The sequence below is a fragment of the Amphiprion ocellaris genome, chromosome 19 (genome assembly GCF_022539595.1).
Source record: "Amphiprion ocellaris isolate individual 3 ecotype Okinawa chromosome 19, ASM2253959v1, whole genome shotgun sequence".
NCBI lineage: Eukaryota > Metazoa > Chordata > Actinopteri > Pomacentridae > Amphiprion > Amphiprion ocellaris.
In genome coordinates this window covers 14,182,123-14,200,612 of record NC_072784.1, presented here as the reverse complement: position 1 = coordinate 14,200,612, position 18,490 = coordinate 14,182,123, and the positions used below count along the sequence as shown (strand labels likewise).

At 40.8% G+C, this 18,490-nt stretch overlaps 1 protein-coding gene across 2 annotated transcripts in view; it reads right to left on the bottom strand.

Moving 5' to 3' along the window:
- Positions 1 to 18,490, bottom strand: part of ngfra (nerve growth factor receptor a (TNFR superfamily, member 16)) — a 42,433-nt gene that overhangs the window by 4,701 nt on the left and 19,242 nt on the right. Inside the window, exons 4-6 of one of the 2 annotated variants that reach the window (XM_055005288.1) lie at positions 11,234 to 11,471; positions 8,810 to 8,940; positions 8,690 to 8,779 (exon numbers count right to left, since the gene is read on the bottom strand). In XM_055005288.1, coding sequence (XP_054861263.1) covers positions 8,690 to 8,779; positions 8,810 to 8,940; positions 11,234 to 11,471 — 459 coding nt within the window. Of the gene's footprint in view, positions 1 to 8,689; positions 8,941 to 11,233; positions 11,472 to 18,490 lie in introns of both variants that reach the window. The other variant, XM_023299520.3, reaches the window with a different exon arrangement.

Sequence of the window (18,490 nt, the reverse complement as noted above, 5' to 3'; positions counted from 1 at the left end):
TTTAGATTACAGCCCGCCATGTGCAGCATAATTACCCCGCAGTTACGGTGTAATCTTTTCTCTACCTGTTGTAATGGCCCGGGACGTTGTTTTCTGTGTCTGTCAGCTTTCTTTCTCAGCAACCTCTGCAGGAACAGAGTCTCCACACACCTATTTATGTGTTCTTTTTATTTCATTAAGACTAATTAACTGCGTTTATCCAGTTTTGTTTTCTCAGCCTCCTGAGCAGGGTCAGAACATACGGGGGCTCATTCGGGATGCACTGTATAGCATCTGATAACATACTTTTCGTTATTTTTCTAGATTTTGGCACAGTTTGCTCCCTTAAGAAAGTTGTCTGTGTCTTCCTATTGACTTATATAGTGTAATGCATATGTGTAAGTACGAGAGAACAAGTTGTGTAGCAATGTAATAATGGGGCAACAATTTAGGATCTTACAGAGAACATGTGCTGTTTTTGGGTTTCTATTCTTTTATTATAATGTGAGATGAGTTTGCTTGTGAGGTGAATAACACCTGAGAGGCTGACAATATCTCTGACAAGACACTGTTTCTTGGCATTTTTTTCCCAAAGTAAAAGCACAAATGTTCCCCATAGTTATTTGAAGTACTCCAAAATTATACAGGAATGACACTGTTTGAAGATTTGTTGGTAATAAGGACATTTTGTCCACATACAGTAAGTACATTTTCTCAAGTGCTGTATTTAAGTTCAATTTCGAGGTACTTTTCTGAAATATTTCTATTTTATGCTACTTTATACTTCCACTGTGCTACATTTCAAAGGTAAACGTTTTACTTTCTGCTCCACTACATTAATCTCTCAGTTTATTTTTAAGATGGAAAGCATAACAAGCATTTAGAATACAAAACATTAAAGATTAAGTTGTGGTTTCCAAACTTTTTTGGCTTTTTACATAAAGCAATGTGTTCTAGGGGTCGTATATCGGGTGTCTGTGAGTTGTTTCAATAAATCAACATTAAAGATTAGAGAATAAGTCCAAAAACTGAGCATAGATTTGTTTATCAAAACTTTGTTTTTTATTATTTCCTCTACCATGATTTATCTCAGAAATATTAAGTCATAGTTTTGCAGTTTTAGAGTCATACTGTACCCTGTAATAATAATGAAATAGTTTAGCAGTACTTAACTCCGAAACTTGTTAGCAGCTTTGGAAGTCATGTTGGCTTTTATCAGAACCAAAAACTGTAAAAAAACATAAAGAATCACTGGATATTCAACTTTTCAATGTCCTTGAATTATTCATGTGCAATCTGTCGGTTTTTTGCGTCCCAGCCTGGGCCTGAGATCTTTCTGTGTGGAGTTTGCATGTTCTCCCTGTGCATGTGTGGGTTCTCACCGGGTTCTCCAACTTCGTCTCAGAGTCCAAAAACATGCTGAGGTTAACTGGTGACTCTAAATTGTCCGTAGGTGTGAATGTGAGTGTGACTGTTTGTCTGTGTATGTAGCCCTGTGATAGACTGGTGACCTGTCCAGGACGTCCCCTGCCTTCACCCTAAGTCAGCTGGGATAGACTAGAATGAGGATTAAGTGGTGTATAGATAATGGATTGATGAATCTGTGGTTTTGTAATTATAATCTCTGGATTTTTGCCAAATTCACTTTTCTGTTATACTTCAGTATCAGCTGATAAATTTGCTGAAACGAGAGCCCTCCATTCCTAGTGGAAACTGAGAAGCTGTGACCAACCGTCACGACAAAAAACTTTAAGGACTTTTCAGCTGAACTGCATTGCTGACTTAATACTGCAGTGAAAAATGAGCCCACAGTGAGTCAAAATGTCACAGGAGCAGAAGATGCTCAGGCACTGCTCGGGTGGGATGACAACTTACTCAGTTACGCTGTATGTTAAAGGCTGCAATCTAAAGCTACCAATATACCAAAATACATGAATCCTGAATGTTTTTCTTCATGTAGAAGCTCTAAAACTCCTGACAATCCCAGTCCTCCCTGCAGGGGGCCCTGTGGCATCACTCACTCATCCAAACCTGTTAAACTAGAGTCATGAGGATGGGACACAAATGCTCTCTTTTCCCACAAACCTCTTAACCTGCTGTCAATTGAGGGGAAGCCATGGAAACCCTTGGGGAATGCAGAGGCGTTCCTGAGAGGACCCCCAAGTCCGCTGGGTGTTTTCCAGTCTGTATCAATGCATCCTTGTACGGCAGAGTTTATTTTAAAGCTTTAGAAAGAACGGGCTGAGCTATAATGTCGCCAGCCTTTCTACAAAATCCAAACATTTTACTGTCCGAGCTGCTTCATTTCTGTCTCCACCCTGAGTCTGTCCTCCTCTTCCGTGCGGTTTGAACAGTGTGCAGGCGTCATAAGTGACACTGAGCAGAAAGAGGATGATGCTGGCCAGAGCTCGGCCATCTGGAATGCACAACAGTTCAGGCACACACTCAGTGGTTTGCACCTGTACTTCAGTCCTGGCACCGGACCTGCTTTCAGAGGCAGCACTGATAACAACAGCCACATGGCGCTGCGATGTTTTATACAATCCGACCTCTTTCCCGGAATCAATACAAGCTGTCTTTCGCTGAACCAGTTCAATCAGGTCTCTTCTGAAACGTGAACTCCCAATCAGAGCAGAGCTTCGTTACTCACTTCTCCTTTCTAATCAGCGCTCTCACGCAGCCCTGATTGGACCCTGAGCCACAGTAAAGCTCTGAAATATTCTGGCGGAGATTGAATTTTAAACGACTGCACGGTAATCACGGTACCTCCCAGGGACAAGTTAAGAGACAGTGTGATTGTTTAATAATTTATAAAATACGTTGCTTGTTTTTCATTTTGCTGCTTTGCTCATCGCTCCGTGGGGGAAGATGTTCATTTCACAACTTATTTTAATATTGTTCTGTTTAGACAACAATGGCAATAGGCAGATGATGAGTCAACAGGCCTCAAGACACAGAAATATAAAAAGCTCCTCTTTTTACCTACCAGAGAATCCCGCGCTGTAAAAAATAAACATTTTTAACTGTAGTTTTTTTTCTGTTATTTTACAGATTTTCCCTGTTTTGTTCAATTACAGATAACTGGTAAAATCACAGAAAAAATGCATTAATTTACATGTGAATTGTAAAAAAACAAACACCACATCAAAAATCTGTGTTTTTACTAATAAATTTTGACTGTTAAATTACACTTTTTTTACAGTATTGAAATGAGCAAAACAAAGTACTGAAAAATGAAGGATAGAAAACCTTTTGTTCACTATTATTTTGCACATTTTTCATGTTTTGTTAAATTAGAGATTATATTTAGTAAAACCACTGAAAAAACAAGAATATGCATGTAGGTGGTAAAAAGCTGTAAATAGTGTCCACAGACACATCAAAAATCTTTTTTTTTTCAGTAATTTGTTCTCTTAGACTGTGTGGGCATAAAAATACAGTTATACTGTATTTAAATCTGTACTGTATTTCATAGAAACCTCAAATAAAAGGGTTTTGATTAAATATTTTAAGCTAAGATTTGGTTAATTTTCCCAACTGAACTGCATATCACAGATGATTAGTTCCAGGACCATTAGAGAGTTGAAAATCCAACTATTTTTTTCTGTTTTTACTGTTTCTGGTTCTGATCTGAGAGCATCGATGCTCTACTGTGCATTAAATGAACTTTAGATGAATTCAGCTGAAACTGCAGCTGTCTTCTCAAATGTTAAATCCTAAGAGTGTTGGGGAAACTTCCAGCTAGAGAAGTTTGATCAAAACTTCCTCGTGTGGGAGGATGACAAGCAGCTATGAATCATCCTCACTGTATTACTGACATTATGTTATTAATTCATAACATGACTCAGTTACATTATTACAATAACATGGAGTTGTATAATGTTACAGGCTGAAGAATGGATTGTTCAGATCTTGCAAGTGCTGCACATTGTCATACAAAATGACAAATTTTGGAAGACAAAGCAGCTGATTTTCACTTGTATCGGATAAATAACACTGAATTACTTAAATCCTGGACTTCACACCTGCTGCTGTGTGCTTTTCAGTCACTTTTGAAGCTCAAATTTGCACGCCTTAGTTGAAATCTGCTCATTCACGCTGACCCTGTTGATCCTTTAAATGGTTTTTGAGCGACAGCTGCTTTGACTCCACTTTGTGTTGGCTGTGAGGTCAAACACAGGACAGGGATCCACGGGTGGGCAATATGATCGAGAGCTCGGAGTCTTGTTTAAATTTTAAACGCCCTGAATATTCAGAGGCGTGGGGGAAGCAGGCAAGCAGAAGAGGTTGTGCAGATAGATGGTTCTTTTTAATGGAGATGAGCAGCCAGAAATGAGGCCGAGCAGCCTTCATGTAGGAGGTGTCACCTCTCAGCAGTGACTCACATGGGGGGAAAACCTCTTTGGGGGCTGTCAGTCAAAAAAAAAAAAGACATTTTCATTGCTGTGTTTCTCTTTTTAAAAGCTCATTTGACTGAAGGTGTTCCCACCAGTTAAATATGGTTCACTGGGAGCAGGAAACCCCCTGTGATTATCATGGATTTATTGTGCATATTCTCGCCCCCACGTGTTTTTTAACAACCCCTCTCCTGCACAGAGCTTTTGCTGCCTGTTTTAATGGCTTCCGGTGCTAATGCCAATTAGCACGTGCTAAACACTGATGCTGCATGAGGTTTGGGGAAGGCAGGCCTGGATCCCATCTCCTAACACCTGCTAATGAGCCACTCAGTTAGCAGAGGCGACAGGGTTAACCAAGCAGCCATCCTGTCACTGAACCAACGCCAAGCTGCCCCTCCAAAAGAAATTCCTTCTTTTCTTCGACATACAGCGGGCTTTGCATTCGTGGAGTGTAAGAATGGAAAGAGGTACTCAGGCAAAACAACAAAAAACACAAAATAAGCTTTTCCCAAGCCTCATTAGGATGTAATGGGTATCCCAGACAAGACACAGTGGTGTGGATTGTTTGGGGGAGGATTTGTCAGCGGTTTGGCTTGTTAGCGCATTATTATCCCCGTATAACCATTTCTTAATCTTTACACAATAAGCCAAGGAAGGAGAAAAAATGAAATCCTGAGAAAGAGAGCCAGCGGGAGAAGCATGAATGAATGAATAACGAGATCACGACTTGTTCTCCGGGTAAAAATCCTCTCAGGTTTGTGTGTGGATGGAGTGAGAGAGCTGGTTTCATTCCTTTAATGTAAGTGTTGTTTGAGTATTGAAGGAAGGTCGCGTCTCGTTCCTGCACCACTTGCTTTTACTCTGCCGTCAGCTGTTTAAAGGTTATCCTCCATTTTTTTTTAAAATGCTCTGTGCCAATGTCTCGTTGACGCACATAGACACAGTTTGTTTGTGCTCAGTTCAGGAAAGTGAGTTAAATCCCCTGACAACATCTATGGATACATTAAAACACAATTGGAAGGACAAAGTAGACTTAATTTAGCTGAAATATAATTAACATTTCATGTTTTTTGACTTTCTATAGACATTGCAATGGTTTAGATTCTGAAATCTAGGCAGTTGTTGGTCATCTTTTTGCTCTTGTCACGTTTTTACTCACTGTGGGCTCATTTTTCACTGCAAATTAAAGTCCTGCACCTCTGTAGAAACATCTCAACAATGGCTAGAAGCAACAAAAACTCAGAAATGTCTCCCTTTCAGTGTGACACAGTTATAATGCTGTAAATCTACAAAAGAAAGAAGGTTTTCTGATTATTATTGGGCAAATATTGAAAAAAAAAAACTTCGTCCAAGTGCCCACAGGTGTTAAAATACTGGGGGAAAGGTGGTTTTTCATGCTATAGGGATTTAATCATATACATTTTTAATTTGTCTACTTTGTGTAAACACAGCCTGCAGTTCAGTCCAGTTCACTGTTGGTCACAGCTGAGTCTCTATTAGCTTCCATGAGCTTCCAGATGTCACCAAGGAACACAGACTTCTTAGTTTACAGAATCTGATTTGAGCAAATGCTTTTATTTTTGCCAAATTTTTAAACAAGACGTGAAATAATGACCAATGATTCTCTAGAGTTTGTACATTAAACTGAGAAGATCTGGTGCCATTTCAGTGATTTTTTTAAAAAGATAACTGATGCCTTTCAAACCTGCAAGTGAGTTTTGGGGTTTAAAAATAATGCTGGCCAAATTCCATTCACTGTTTCTTACTGTTAGCAAATCCTGTGAAGAAAAACAAAAACAACAAACTATTGATCCTTTTAACAGCTACTGTCTTTGCTGCCAAAGCTCGAATACTCCTTTGCTAAAGATGTCATATTTTTGAGCGAGTCCCACACACACCGTCCTGCTGCTTTCACACCCACTTGAGCATTAAATATGTATTAATCTCCAACTGAAGTTAGTCCCCAAAAATGCACAATTTTCTCCTGCTAGAATAACATGTGCTTTTAGCAGAAACCACAGGCCATGAGGCTGACAGCCAAAAGTTGGAGAGTACTGAGACATTAAGTAGTTTTAAATTGCACAATTTATATACTCTCAGGTTTTCTCAAGTCTTCTTAAGTGTTAATGCAGCGATGGCAGCTAATTGAAACAAACAAAAACACTGAGCCCTTGGTCTGCGTTGCTCTCTCTTAATGCACTGCACCACAAGAAGTAAATTAAGCACAAAGTAAATTGCTTTATAATAGATCAGTAAAGTGCATGATGTTGGTTCCCAAGCTAGACATCATTTACTGAGTTCGTCTCACAAAACCTTTTAGGTTTCGTCTGGATGGCGAGACGACGTGGCAAAATCTGTCCTAAAGACCTGCACTCAAAATACTGTCTGAGTCCCCGGAGACGAATATAGAGCAGCAGTAAAAGTACTAACGGCAAATATAGATCACACATATGCAGTTACAGCCTGCTTATAGGTTACATTACCTATAAGTACTGGCTAAAATGGAAACTGTGTCAAACTTGTGTCAACATTGAAATTTCTAACCTCATTTAGATAATGGAAGCAGAATAAATACAGCCAAGCTAATACTGAACAGTTTTTGGTAATTTTTTAGGCTCCTGGTTGCATTTTTATTCACTGTGGGCTCATGTTTTCACAGCAATATAAAGTCCTGCACCTCTATGGAAACATCACAATCATGGTTACAACTCCTAAAAGGCTTTTGTGCAGTAGAACAGCTAGTTTAGTTTCTTTGATTATAATTGTTTGATTTAAAAATGCAAGAAATATGTCCAACATGTAACCAATACTAGAAAAAATGGTGACTGTACATACTAAAGATATTACTCTATTTACACTTTTGAATTTCCATACTTTCTTTACTCTGTGTAAACACTGCCAGCAGTTCAGTTGAAAAGTTTTTGAATTTTTGTCATGGGACACAGCTGAGTCACTAATAGATTCTCAGTTGTGCCCAGGAATGCAGAACTTTTACTTTTTTACTAAATCGTCTTCAAGCAAATGAAGTAGAGAGAGCTCAAAAATGTCTTTTGTGCAGTTTAACACAGTTATAATGCCAGAAATCATATAAAGGTTGAATTTTTAGAATATTAATGTTGACAAAAATTGACAAAACAAAACCAATGCTGGAATAAAAATATCTGTACATTCTATAGATATTGAACATTTTTCTTTTTCTATTCGATGCTTGTCTTCTTTTTGCTATGCAAAAACACTGCCTGCAGTTCAACCTAGTTCAGACAAAAACTCAGAATTTTTTGTTAGGTGACTAGTGGTTATGGCTGAGTCTCAAACGGATTTATATTATGCCATGGAGCACAGGATTTTGAGCTTTTTACAGAATCTAATTGGAGCAAACCACTCATTTTTGCCTTTTTTCCAAACATGTAGAATTTAGTGACTTGATGAAATTCAGTTTTCTGATGGATGATTAGTTCAAAGACCATCAGAAGTTGAAAATACAATCTCTCTTTCTGTTTATACAGTTTTTAGCTCTGATTAATGGTGTACTTTTGGATATTTTTTTACATAAAGCATGACTTTAAAACCCGCCTGCAGGTGTTAGGGTTCAAAGAGTTAAAGCGATCAAGCAAAAAATATATGTAGTGTTCACTGCCTGCCTCACATTCATGTTACTGCACTTCCCCTCAGTCATAATCTTTACATTCCTGCCGTCCAATACATCACGCATACATGGAAGATCTGGCCTCACCTATCTGCTGTTGGCAGCTACATGTAGGTGGGAGTCCTGCTGCTAGGTGATATATTGTTTTTTGATCTCAATCCCCAGAAATGTGTCTCTGCTCTGCGGGGAAAAACTTGCATAACGCTGAAAAAAAACCTCACTACACATCTCAGTTGATATAATCGATGATGACTGTCTTTGGCAGCTAGAAAACCGCAGTGTGAAGGAGGAATGTCTTCGGTCTGGAATGAGTTTTCTATGATAAGACACCAGTTATTATAATGTGAAAAACACCTCAAACTCATCATTGTCATCATTGTTTTTGGACCAAGGCTGCACAATTTCCAGTCTGTGCTTTCAAGGAACTCAGAAAGTGAATTGCAGCAAGCAAAAGGCAATCTGGATGTACTGTTTTTGAAATGTGAAGCATTTTAGATGCATGAATGAACACATTTGAGGTGTTTTCTTGTAAGTTAAGGTTTAGGTTTGATAAAAGTTGTTGAATATGACATTAGAGCTGTTATTTTGCTCATTTTGTTGATTCTTTTATGTATATACACACAGTGTCTATTTGAAACTGCTGTTTATCCATAAAAAGAAAGCTTACCTATCTGTTCCTGTGTGTGAGAGTGTGAAGGCTGAGTCTGGACTTCAGCCTGGGCCTGTTGCTGCTGCTGCTGCTGCTGCTGCTGCTGCTGCTGCTGCTGCTGCTGCTGCTGCTGCTGCTCCTGCAGACTCTGACTGTCCACCGAGATGCCGCTGTCGCTGTGCAGCTTCTCTCCCTCCGGCGTCACCATCTGGTTGTTTGTAGCTGCACGGTTATTAGCCGCCTGCTTGTTCTGCTTGCAGCTATTCCACCTGTGGAGAAGTAGCATGTCAGGTATGAACGGATAAAACACAGATATGTGATCCTATCTGAGTTTTAAATCCTCGCATTTTGCAGCAGTTATAAGCCAAGAAGCAATAAGTTTAGTTTGCTGTTTGCAACTTTTCCCGTATGGTAAAATACTGGCAGAGGTACTCATAATAGCAAAAGTACCCAAACTTCAGATGTAGCCACACTGAGCTTTGTGGTGCTGATTTTAATTGGTCAAATAAATTGTTGCCTCGTGTAGTGGCAACAGCTGCAAGGCGCTGTTGAAACAAACCCTGTTTTTGTTCAACATCATCCTTTCTGTATCCAAAATATTTATATCCATTTCCATTTTTTTGCAGCCAGATCTTCCTTTAATAGCTTTTGTCTCCTGTTTCTTGCTCGTTTTGCTGTGCAAATGTGGAACCTCCATCTCAACAAACTCGTATTTTGTAAATTATGTGAAGGAAGAAAGTCCAAGAACGCTGAAAATCAGAGTACATAATGTTCTGTCGGACTTCTCTTGCGCTTTAAACATGGAAAATGCGAACCAGGCAAATTTCTTTTTGTATCCAGCAGCAAAAACTTGTAGCATGACGTTTTTGTTTTTGCTTAACCCTGCAATGTGACTGCAATTGTGCATGTGATTCTGTATGCACACATCCCAATATCAATGCTGAGATGATATATCATGAAGCTCTCACTGATGGCCTTGGATGCTATCGCAAGATCTCTGCAGGCCTATTGACTGAATGTGTTTGCCAAGTGTTTAGGTTGGCTCTCACTCTAAGAGTCTTTTCTCTTGATTTAAAATGTTTGCAACAGAGCTTATAATAGAGCTAAATGAAAATATGTTACATTATCCCTATCATGCTTATACACTTCCGTTCAAAAGTTTCCATGAAAGCTCACACTTTTATTCATATGCTGACATAACTGGACGAGGGTTTTCTAATCATCAGTTAGCCTTTCAACACCATTAGCTAACACAATGTAGCATTAGAACACAGGAATGATGGTTGCAGGAAATAGTCCTCTGTATTCCCACTTCTGTAGATCCCACTTCTGACACATACCATTTTGGCAGTGGTGGCGCAACAGTTAAGTCTCTGGACTACTGATCAGAAGGTCAGTGGCCCTTGAGCAAGGCCCTTAACCCTTTCTGCTCCATTCCTATCTTGTGTGTGGCTTATAATCTAGTGAAGATGCTGACTTTTTGCAAGGAATTTGTGCCTTAAGTGTCAATATATCAGCACAGCATTGTGTATTTGACTCTCAGCAGCCTAATGAAGGCCTGTTTATAAAGCATGTGTTGATGCTGGTGGGCTGGAAACGATATAAAATCTAGATGGAGACAGCATGTTCATGGAGATGTCATTAATTAACTGCTAAAATCACACTGGCAGCGACAGTGACAGAAAAATCCACAGTCATTGGCTAAAATTGAGGAATTTACTTTTGCACTGTTTCAGAAAAGACTATGAATTTCAGTAGTAACTCTGCCTTCATTATTATTTCAAATTGCATGTGTGTCAGTGTTAATACTTCCACTTGTTTGTCTGGGAATAGAATAAAACTATAATTAGATGCTCATAAAATGTTCAGAAAGCATGCAAAAGCTTAACAATTCCCTGCTGCGGCTTCTCTCGCAGAAGATAAATGACTCATGAATCAATGATTAAAATATTCATGAGGTATCGAGTGGTAGAGTACAGTCAACACCTCTACTTGTAAAATATCGGCTGTTGTAGAAATTCACATCATTTACCGTCTGTTTATGCATGACAGTAAGTACATGAAGGAGTATTAGGCAGATGTGATCCTGACTCTGCTGATAAATCTGGCACTCGAATTTCCCCTGGTCGGCACTTTTCAAACAATCAATGCCTCTAATGAGCTTGTTTGCTTGCTTCAGATGTGTTTTAGCGCAGACTCGTATCTGTTGGTCTGAGTGCTGCATGTGTGGTTGCGTGTTTTCACTTAATGTGTTTGTGTGTGTGCGACCTCTGCAATGCATTAAGTGTTGTAAGAAGAACTCATTATGGTGTGCATCAGAAATGGGTCAAAGTCCTTTTCAGCTGAATATTTCATTATTTACGGACACTTTTTGTAAAGACTGGATGTGCCCGAGGCCAACATCTGTGTTAAAGTGACAGATGTTGCCCCCAGCAGGAGCCAGACCACCATCTCCATCACTGTTCTCTGTCCTAGATAACGCCGTGGCCGAGGCGCGCAACCTGAAATGTGCTAATGACTTTCATGACAGTGCAGCTTTTCATTCTGTTTCGTCCAACTGACCTCTTAAACACGATATAAGCCACCAGGCCGACCACCACGGCGGCCAGGATGGAGCAGTAGATGGGGATGAGGTTCTCGTTGAGGCCGTGACCGAGGAAGCGAGGAGAGCCGGCGCTGGACGTGGTCGTCTCTCCACCTGGCAGCGGGTTGTCAGAGCCGTCAGGAAAGAAATAATTGGGGAAGGAGGACGAAGACAGATCTATGTCGGTGGTGGTGGCATATGTAGGGAGGGAAGGATCTGTAGGGAAGATAAGGGAGAGAAAGGAGCTTTTATAGAACAAGAAATATGCATAGAAATTAGTTCAGAGGTTCCATATTGTGCCCCTTTTCAGCAAATTAATCAACATTTGTGTCCCACTTCAATTTTTCAGCTCAAAAACCTTTATTTATCCTAAGACTGTATAACTCTCAGTTTTAGTCCTCTTATAAACAGGCTGTTTCAGTGCCCATAGCTTGAAATGCAGCCAAGTTGCTGCTGCCCCCGCCCCCTTCAGGAAGAAAACTCTCTCTGCATCTGTGATTGACAGCACAGAGAACAACAGCTGACCTTGCAACACCTGACAGATGTGACTGAGTGTGTGAGACCAGGATTTTATATTACTTCTAACTTTCTCCCTGATAAATCATCTTACATAGAAATATCACTGAAATAACAGCACAGATGCTGTTTTTAGTTTGTGTTCTTGGTGAGTTTGTCAGACGACGTTGCTATTATGAAATCAGTAGTTCATGTTGCAGAACGGCAGCTGGGGAATGGCTTTAAAGTGACTGCTGGTTACCATCTAGTCTTAACTGGCCGAATCTCAGTCACTATTTTGGACTCGTTCCATTGTCTAACATCAGACAGAGAAAAATATGTAAACGCAAACAGCTTTACTGTAAATTTGACTGCGTTGAAATGCAGTTTATGTGAGCACACAGAGCAGGAGAAAAGTAAACAACAGCTTTGTTTAGGTTGTACTGAAGCACAACAGGTGATGTGAACACACAGAATCCCACCCAGTCCTTCTTCACTGGTTTCAAATTGGTCCTACAGTTTCCACACAGCTCTGACCTGTGAGCATATGATCAAATCTAATGGTAACATTAGCTGGATTAGCATCAACAATGAAAGTAATCCCCTGGGTTCTCAGTTCCTCAGGTGCTGGGAGTGCATGAAGACTTGTGTGTCCACTAACGGCAAAACATTTGACATGGTTTGGTCAGGACTGATATATTTCAGTTAGCAGAAATAGGTCTAGAAATTAAATACACCTGCCCGAGTTTGAGGAAGCTGCTCGTTCTGAATCACTCATGTCTAAAGCAGTGAGTGGGCAGGAATATACAAATTCTCTCTCTGACTACATTCTTACCTCTGTTTCTACTTAAAAATGGAATAAAATTCAAACTTGCCTGAATAGCTGGGAGGCTATTTAGTTGTGGGGGGGCTTGAGAAATGGCAGAAGTGAACCTCTTCATATCTTAACAGCTTTTACTTTACACCTCCAACAACCACAAAACACAATAAAAATGGATTTTCACCATATGGGACCTTTAACGTCATTGGGGAGGAAAAAAACGCTGTGCTACACTAATGCTTTGAGCTAAATGCTAGCACGCAGATGTGTTTGTAATGTCTACACTGATCGCCATTTTAGTTTCACATTTTGACATAAACCAAAGCACTGAATAAATGAAGAGATCACTTAAGTTATTACAATTCATCTTGAGGGGTTTGGAACATCTGGGTCAAATTTGAAAGCAGCCCATCTTGTAGCAGAACAACATATTTCCACCTCATTGTTGTGGTACAGAAAATTGTCAATGGCTCACAAAAATTCTTATGATACATCCTCAGGGCACCGTGAATGCATGTACTGAACTCTGTGCAAGTCTGTTTGGTAAATATTGAAGCAGTCTGTTGGATAAATGGAAACTTTGGCGGCAGGTGACTCTCAAGGAAAGTCAGAGGATCTTCAAAGTTATTAGAACTCATCCTCTGAACATGATGGACATCTGTACCGGATTTCAGTCCATCCTGTAGTTGTTGCTGAAGAGAAATGCTATCACGATGACACTTTAATATATCTGCAGAGCCCTCGTTTGCTGGGTGTAGTCACCGAGTGCCTAACCAGATGTCTGATACGCCGCATACATGCAGCAGCTGTTTCTGATAGACAGATGGGTTCTGGCTGAGTTGCTGTGTGCAAAAAAAGAAAGAATGTTCCTCAACTAGGGGGGTAAATATCTGTCACCCACCAGCCCACCCCACACCAGGCTTGAGCCCCGCACGCCAGGTCTGCCCTCACCACAGCCCCGTCTATGTGATCTCTCTGCACATCGCATGACATTAAGGCCATATGGATCCATGTAGAACAAAGTCCGGGGCTTTAGGGAGGTCATCGCTCCAAGTGCAGCCTTTACAGAGACCAGAGCGAGAAGGAAGGCACTGGGCTACTGGATGGATCTGGTTTCTATCAAAGCTAAGCTTGTTCAGAAGTCATTTTCATAAATTGTCCTATTTCCTCTTTCATTGTGAGCTCCATTAATGATTCAGTGTGATTTCCCATCGTGCAGCGAACGCCATGCCCACTCGGGTGGGCATGACTCGTCCTGAAAACACAATTTATCCATCAAATCTGCCCTACAATCCTGTCATTTTCTGCTTCTGCTTTGAGAAGCTCTGTAAGTAACACTGCAGTGATTCTGTCCAACGGTAGGAAGGTTCACGGTGCAGTCTGCAGATTATTCCTGTCCTCGGGGTACGGTACAGCAGGCCGTGGAGGGAACCCGTCCGGCCAAAGCCAAAACTCCGCTGAGCTCGGCGGGCCTGGTGGGGATGGAGAATGTGCAGACTGGTTCAGATCTGAGCCTGTAATTCCCAGCAGAAACTCAGGCTGCTCCTCATTAGCTTTGTACTTGCGCTCACAGGATTAACCCTGCGGAGACCCCTGAGGCTTCCTTCAAGGCCGAAGACTGGGACGCTGGATCCCAAATACTTCAGGGGTCGTCCCACTTCACAAATGTGATGATTTGTTGCAGCTGCCAACTGGTCAGCATGTATTGTAACCCTGGATTGCAACACATATTTATCATGTATAAGCACAATGTAACTTTTAAATAATAAGCTGAGAGCACACACAATAATGCAGCTCACAACAAAAGATGGAAAATGTAGTTGTAAGCAGATGTAAGGCATTTTAACTCTCTCTTTGCAGACATATCTTATATCTTTACAACTGCGTTTCACTACATTATCTGTTTATTCAACAGCCTCCACTTATTAGAGTCCGAGGCAAGAGTGATAGTTGTTGACAAATGCATTAAAGAACATTAAAGCTACTTACAATACATTATTGTGTGCTGTGAAGCAGCTATTGAATATACTGCCTATAAATGAATAAATAAGTAAATAAAAGGGTGGAAGTGGTTCCCAGTGCATTGCATGTACTCATTCAGTATATATTTAACACTGAAGATTCAAACAGTTACTACATACTCTTACATACATACTGAACCTCTCCTGGCCTTGAGGTATTAGTGCAGTTTTTCCATGGTGTATGGCGTTAATTACGTTATTTGTCTATTCTTCACTGCTGGAGCTGATCATACTCTCATGGCTCCTCATGCTTTTACCACCTGGATATTAGTTTATTTTATCTATTTAAAAAAAAAAAAATTAACTCACATTTGTAAATTTTGGTGCCAGTTTTCACTTTATGTTTCAGCTCATGAGTTGTAACATTAATTGAGGCTAATCTGGGATGTTTTGAAACTTGTTTTTCTATAGTGTGGGAAGTTTGACTTCAATTGTTAGTTGTGATTAAGGAAAATGCATTTGTTTATTTTTTTTTCCCGCTTTGTTTATTGCATTTGGTGGTTATCTGGTGGTTTGCTCCAGGGCTTGGTAGATTATATCTCTGGTCTGCTTGGTGTTTAAAACTGCCTCCATCTTGCTATACCATTTAAATATTGGTAGGTATAGTCTGACCTTTTTTTTCATCAGGTATGATAGTTTGAGAGTTGCTCAAAGGGTTAAAACCAGTGACGACAGTGCTGTCTTTCTGTGACCTGTGTGGCTGTTACGAGCTTGGAGATCTTTGCAGAGCAGTTGGTACAGATGCTCTTGTGTTCAGTGCCATACACAGCAAATGAGCCTCCACGTTACAGGTGTATGTGGACATGCCCACTGCATTAGTGTACATCTTCATGCTACAGAGGTGAGTTTTACTGTGCTGTTGCGTGATTTGACCTTTAATGTTGAGGAGAAGTCGGCCCACTTCTGGAGAATCACTTGTGGATGTTGCTTCCTGAGTAACGGCAGTATAGCTCTAATTGTGAGTTACTGAACCGCACCAGTTGTAACATGTGCTTGGGTGTGACTTTCCATTTGTTGTTGGTCACCTGTGTGCTCACTTCACTGAATCTTGCGGATCTAGTGACGTGTGTGACCATTTGTATTGTAGTGACAGCAGTTTACTTTTAGTTGGGATTTTTTGCCGTTGCTTTTGGCTGATATTTAGTAACTTAGAGTGAATAATCTTTTTGGTTTGATTCTTTTTTGCTTCATTTTAAACTATTTGGTGAGAGTAATTGGTTTTGCTGTGTGGTTGTTGTCTGATGCATACTTGACTATGCAATTAACTGATCCAGATCAGCGTGTCTCAGTTATAATCTGTATTGCACTGAATGAAAGTTGTTGGATATTTAAGAGATTGTGTGATTTAAGCTGCTTTGTTGGTTCATCTGTTGCCTTATTTAGGGGATGGGAGCAGCTCTGTGTAGGTGACCCTCTTGGCTGCTGCACATTTGTGCATTGATCCACATTTGTTTCCCCCAAAGTCTTTGTTTTTGTTCAATATCTGAAGGACTGAAGACAGAACAAGACTGTAGAAGGTCTTTGTCCTAATTTTTGTGGCTCCTAGAGGAACCCTTTATGTAGGTGGTGCATGGGCGTTGTCTTAATCCTATTCATGATTTCTTTTTAATGATTTATGGCTTTATAACTTTGCCATACTGCACAAAAGCATTTTGGAGTTTTCTGTACTTCTAGTTATGGTTGTTCTGTTTCCATAGAGGTGCAGGACTTTTTATTGCAGTGAAAAATGAACCCACAGTGGGTAAAAATGTGACAGGAGCGAGGTTCAGAGGGTTGATAATAGAGTAGTTTCAGCAATAGGGATTAATTTACCATAACTGAAATTTTAAAAACTTTAGAATGACTCAAAGAGGCAGTTCACTCTATGGATATTACAGTACTTAGACTGGAAAGAAAAGCAGATGCTCATTATTTTTATTCGCCACGGTTGGAGATACTGTCCTACTGAAATGTGTGCCTCCACTCCTGTGGCACTCGGAGTTTCATTTGTGGAGCTCACAGCACAGAAAAATTACATTTCAATAATTTAACAGCAGTGTGCCTTTCCAGAAACAATGTCCCGGTTCCTCTGAATCATCCTCAAAACCTCACTCATAACAGTTTTCATTTGAACTACTTTGAACCTCAGAAAAAAGAAGACCTGTAAAAATTTGTTTGAGTTACACACAGCAATTGGATTTTTAAGTCATTATCATTGCTTTTAGCACCGCAAATTTCATTCACCTCTTCCCTCATGGGCTGACAGACCAAAGATCTGAGTCATACATACCAAAACCACTACAAATTGCTTGTCATCTTCTTCTTCTGTATGATGTTGTTTACCTTCTATTACTCCGTATCAGTCAATACTAGTGACTGTAGAGGCAATTTTCAAGTGGACGAGGTCCCAAAAACTAATTGTAAGAAGAGAAATGCATTAACTGCTGTGGACTACTAGAAAAAAGACGTTCAGTGGACCATCACAGCCAAAGACTGTCTACACATATTCACTGACATTGCAGATATTCAGGTTTCTCTGCATTGATTTGTTACATAATTTACACATGGTGGCTTTCTTTACGATTCTTAACGGGCAACTCATGTGGAAGAGTTTCTGTTTGTCATTAAAGGCCCATGTCGGTCCGTCTGCGTGGCAATGACGGGGCCATCCTGCCTCCCGTGAGGGGATTGGTTTTCCGAAATGATAGAAAATATCTCTCAGAAAAACACAGCACATGTGCATGCCATACTTAGAAACACAGAAATAATGCGGAGATCTATTTAAAGCAGCGCTATTGATTCGGATCCGTCTAAAAGGAGGGAGTGTTCGGAGGAGTGGAACATGGGTGTCTGTATTACATGCATTTCTTGACCTTTCCTGGGATGTAGTCAGGTTTCCTCAGTGCTGCCATACATCATCCGGCTAATGCAGCCCTGGCTAATGGTATTAGCAATGCAACACGAGCTTGCAAATAGAATAAATTGTGAATGGAAGGTGTGAGTGAGCGAAAGTGTGCAGATCATCTGGATTTATATACAGTTTGTTAAAGGATCCGAACAGCCATCCTGCAGTACTGTAAGTGCTCTTTGATGCAGCGGATGTTCCCTCCATGCAGACGTCATTTGCACCTCAGGACTTTGAAAATTGTCTTTCGCATTCCGAGCTGAGAAGGCAGCACTCCTGGGAGAACGCTGCGCATAACATCAACTCAAAGCAAGAAGCTAAAGTACAGCGTGCAGCGTCTTTATTGTAGTTCCTGCTCCGGCTGCAGGAGGCTGCATACCTTCAGCTGGAACAGGCAGCGGAGCTTTAACAATTTGGCTTTGGCGGGTTTAAAGCACTCATGAAGCAAAATAAAAGTGGATTTTATGAGCGCGGCGCCGTGTGTGCAGGGAGATGTGTTTATTAGCAGGGGTGTGGACGAGAGGTGGGGAAGGAGGGGGAGAAAAAAGATTTAATTTTTATGAGCCATTGAGGTCTTTATGGTGGAGTTAACCCAGGGGTCTCGCAGCAGAGGTGGATGTCTCGGCTGCTGCCAGTTCAGGGTGGAGATGAGCGACTATCAGGCGCAGCACATTGCACAATGACCTCTTTATCAGCCGCCAAACACTCTCCCTTCTGTCTCAGCTCAGCCTCTATCTCAATCGGCCGCCGTGCACACATCCATCACACTCGCACACTCACAGATTATTCAAGTGAGCGCTCTGTCTTCTGTGAGGGAGGGTTAATAGGAAGAGCTGAGGGGTTGGGCAAAGACAGAGAGGCAGAGTGTTAGGAGAGAGTGAGGAGGGGGTGCACATGAACAGAGGAGCTGCTGTAAAGTGCTCTGATTAGCAGGAGTAATTATACTGCAGTGGTAGAGGCCCTGAATGCACACTGGCCACCTTCCACCGCTGCGAGTCCGGCCACTCAAGGGCCG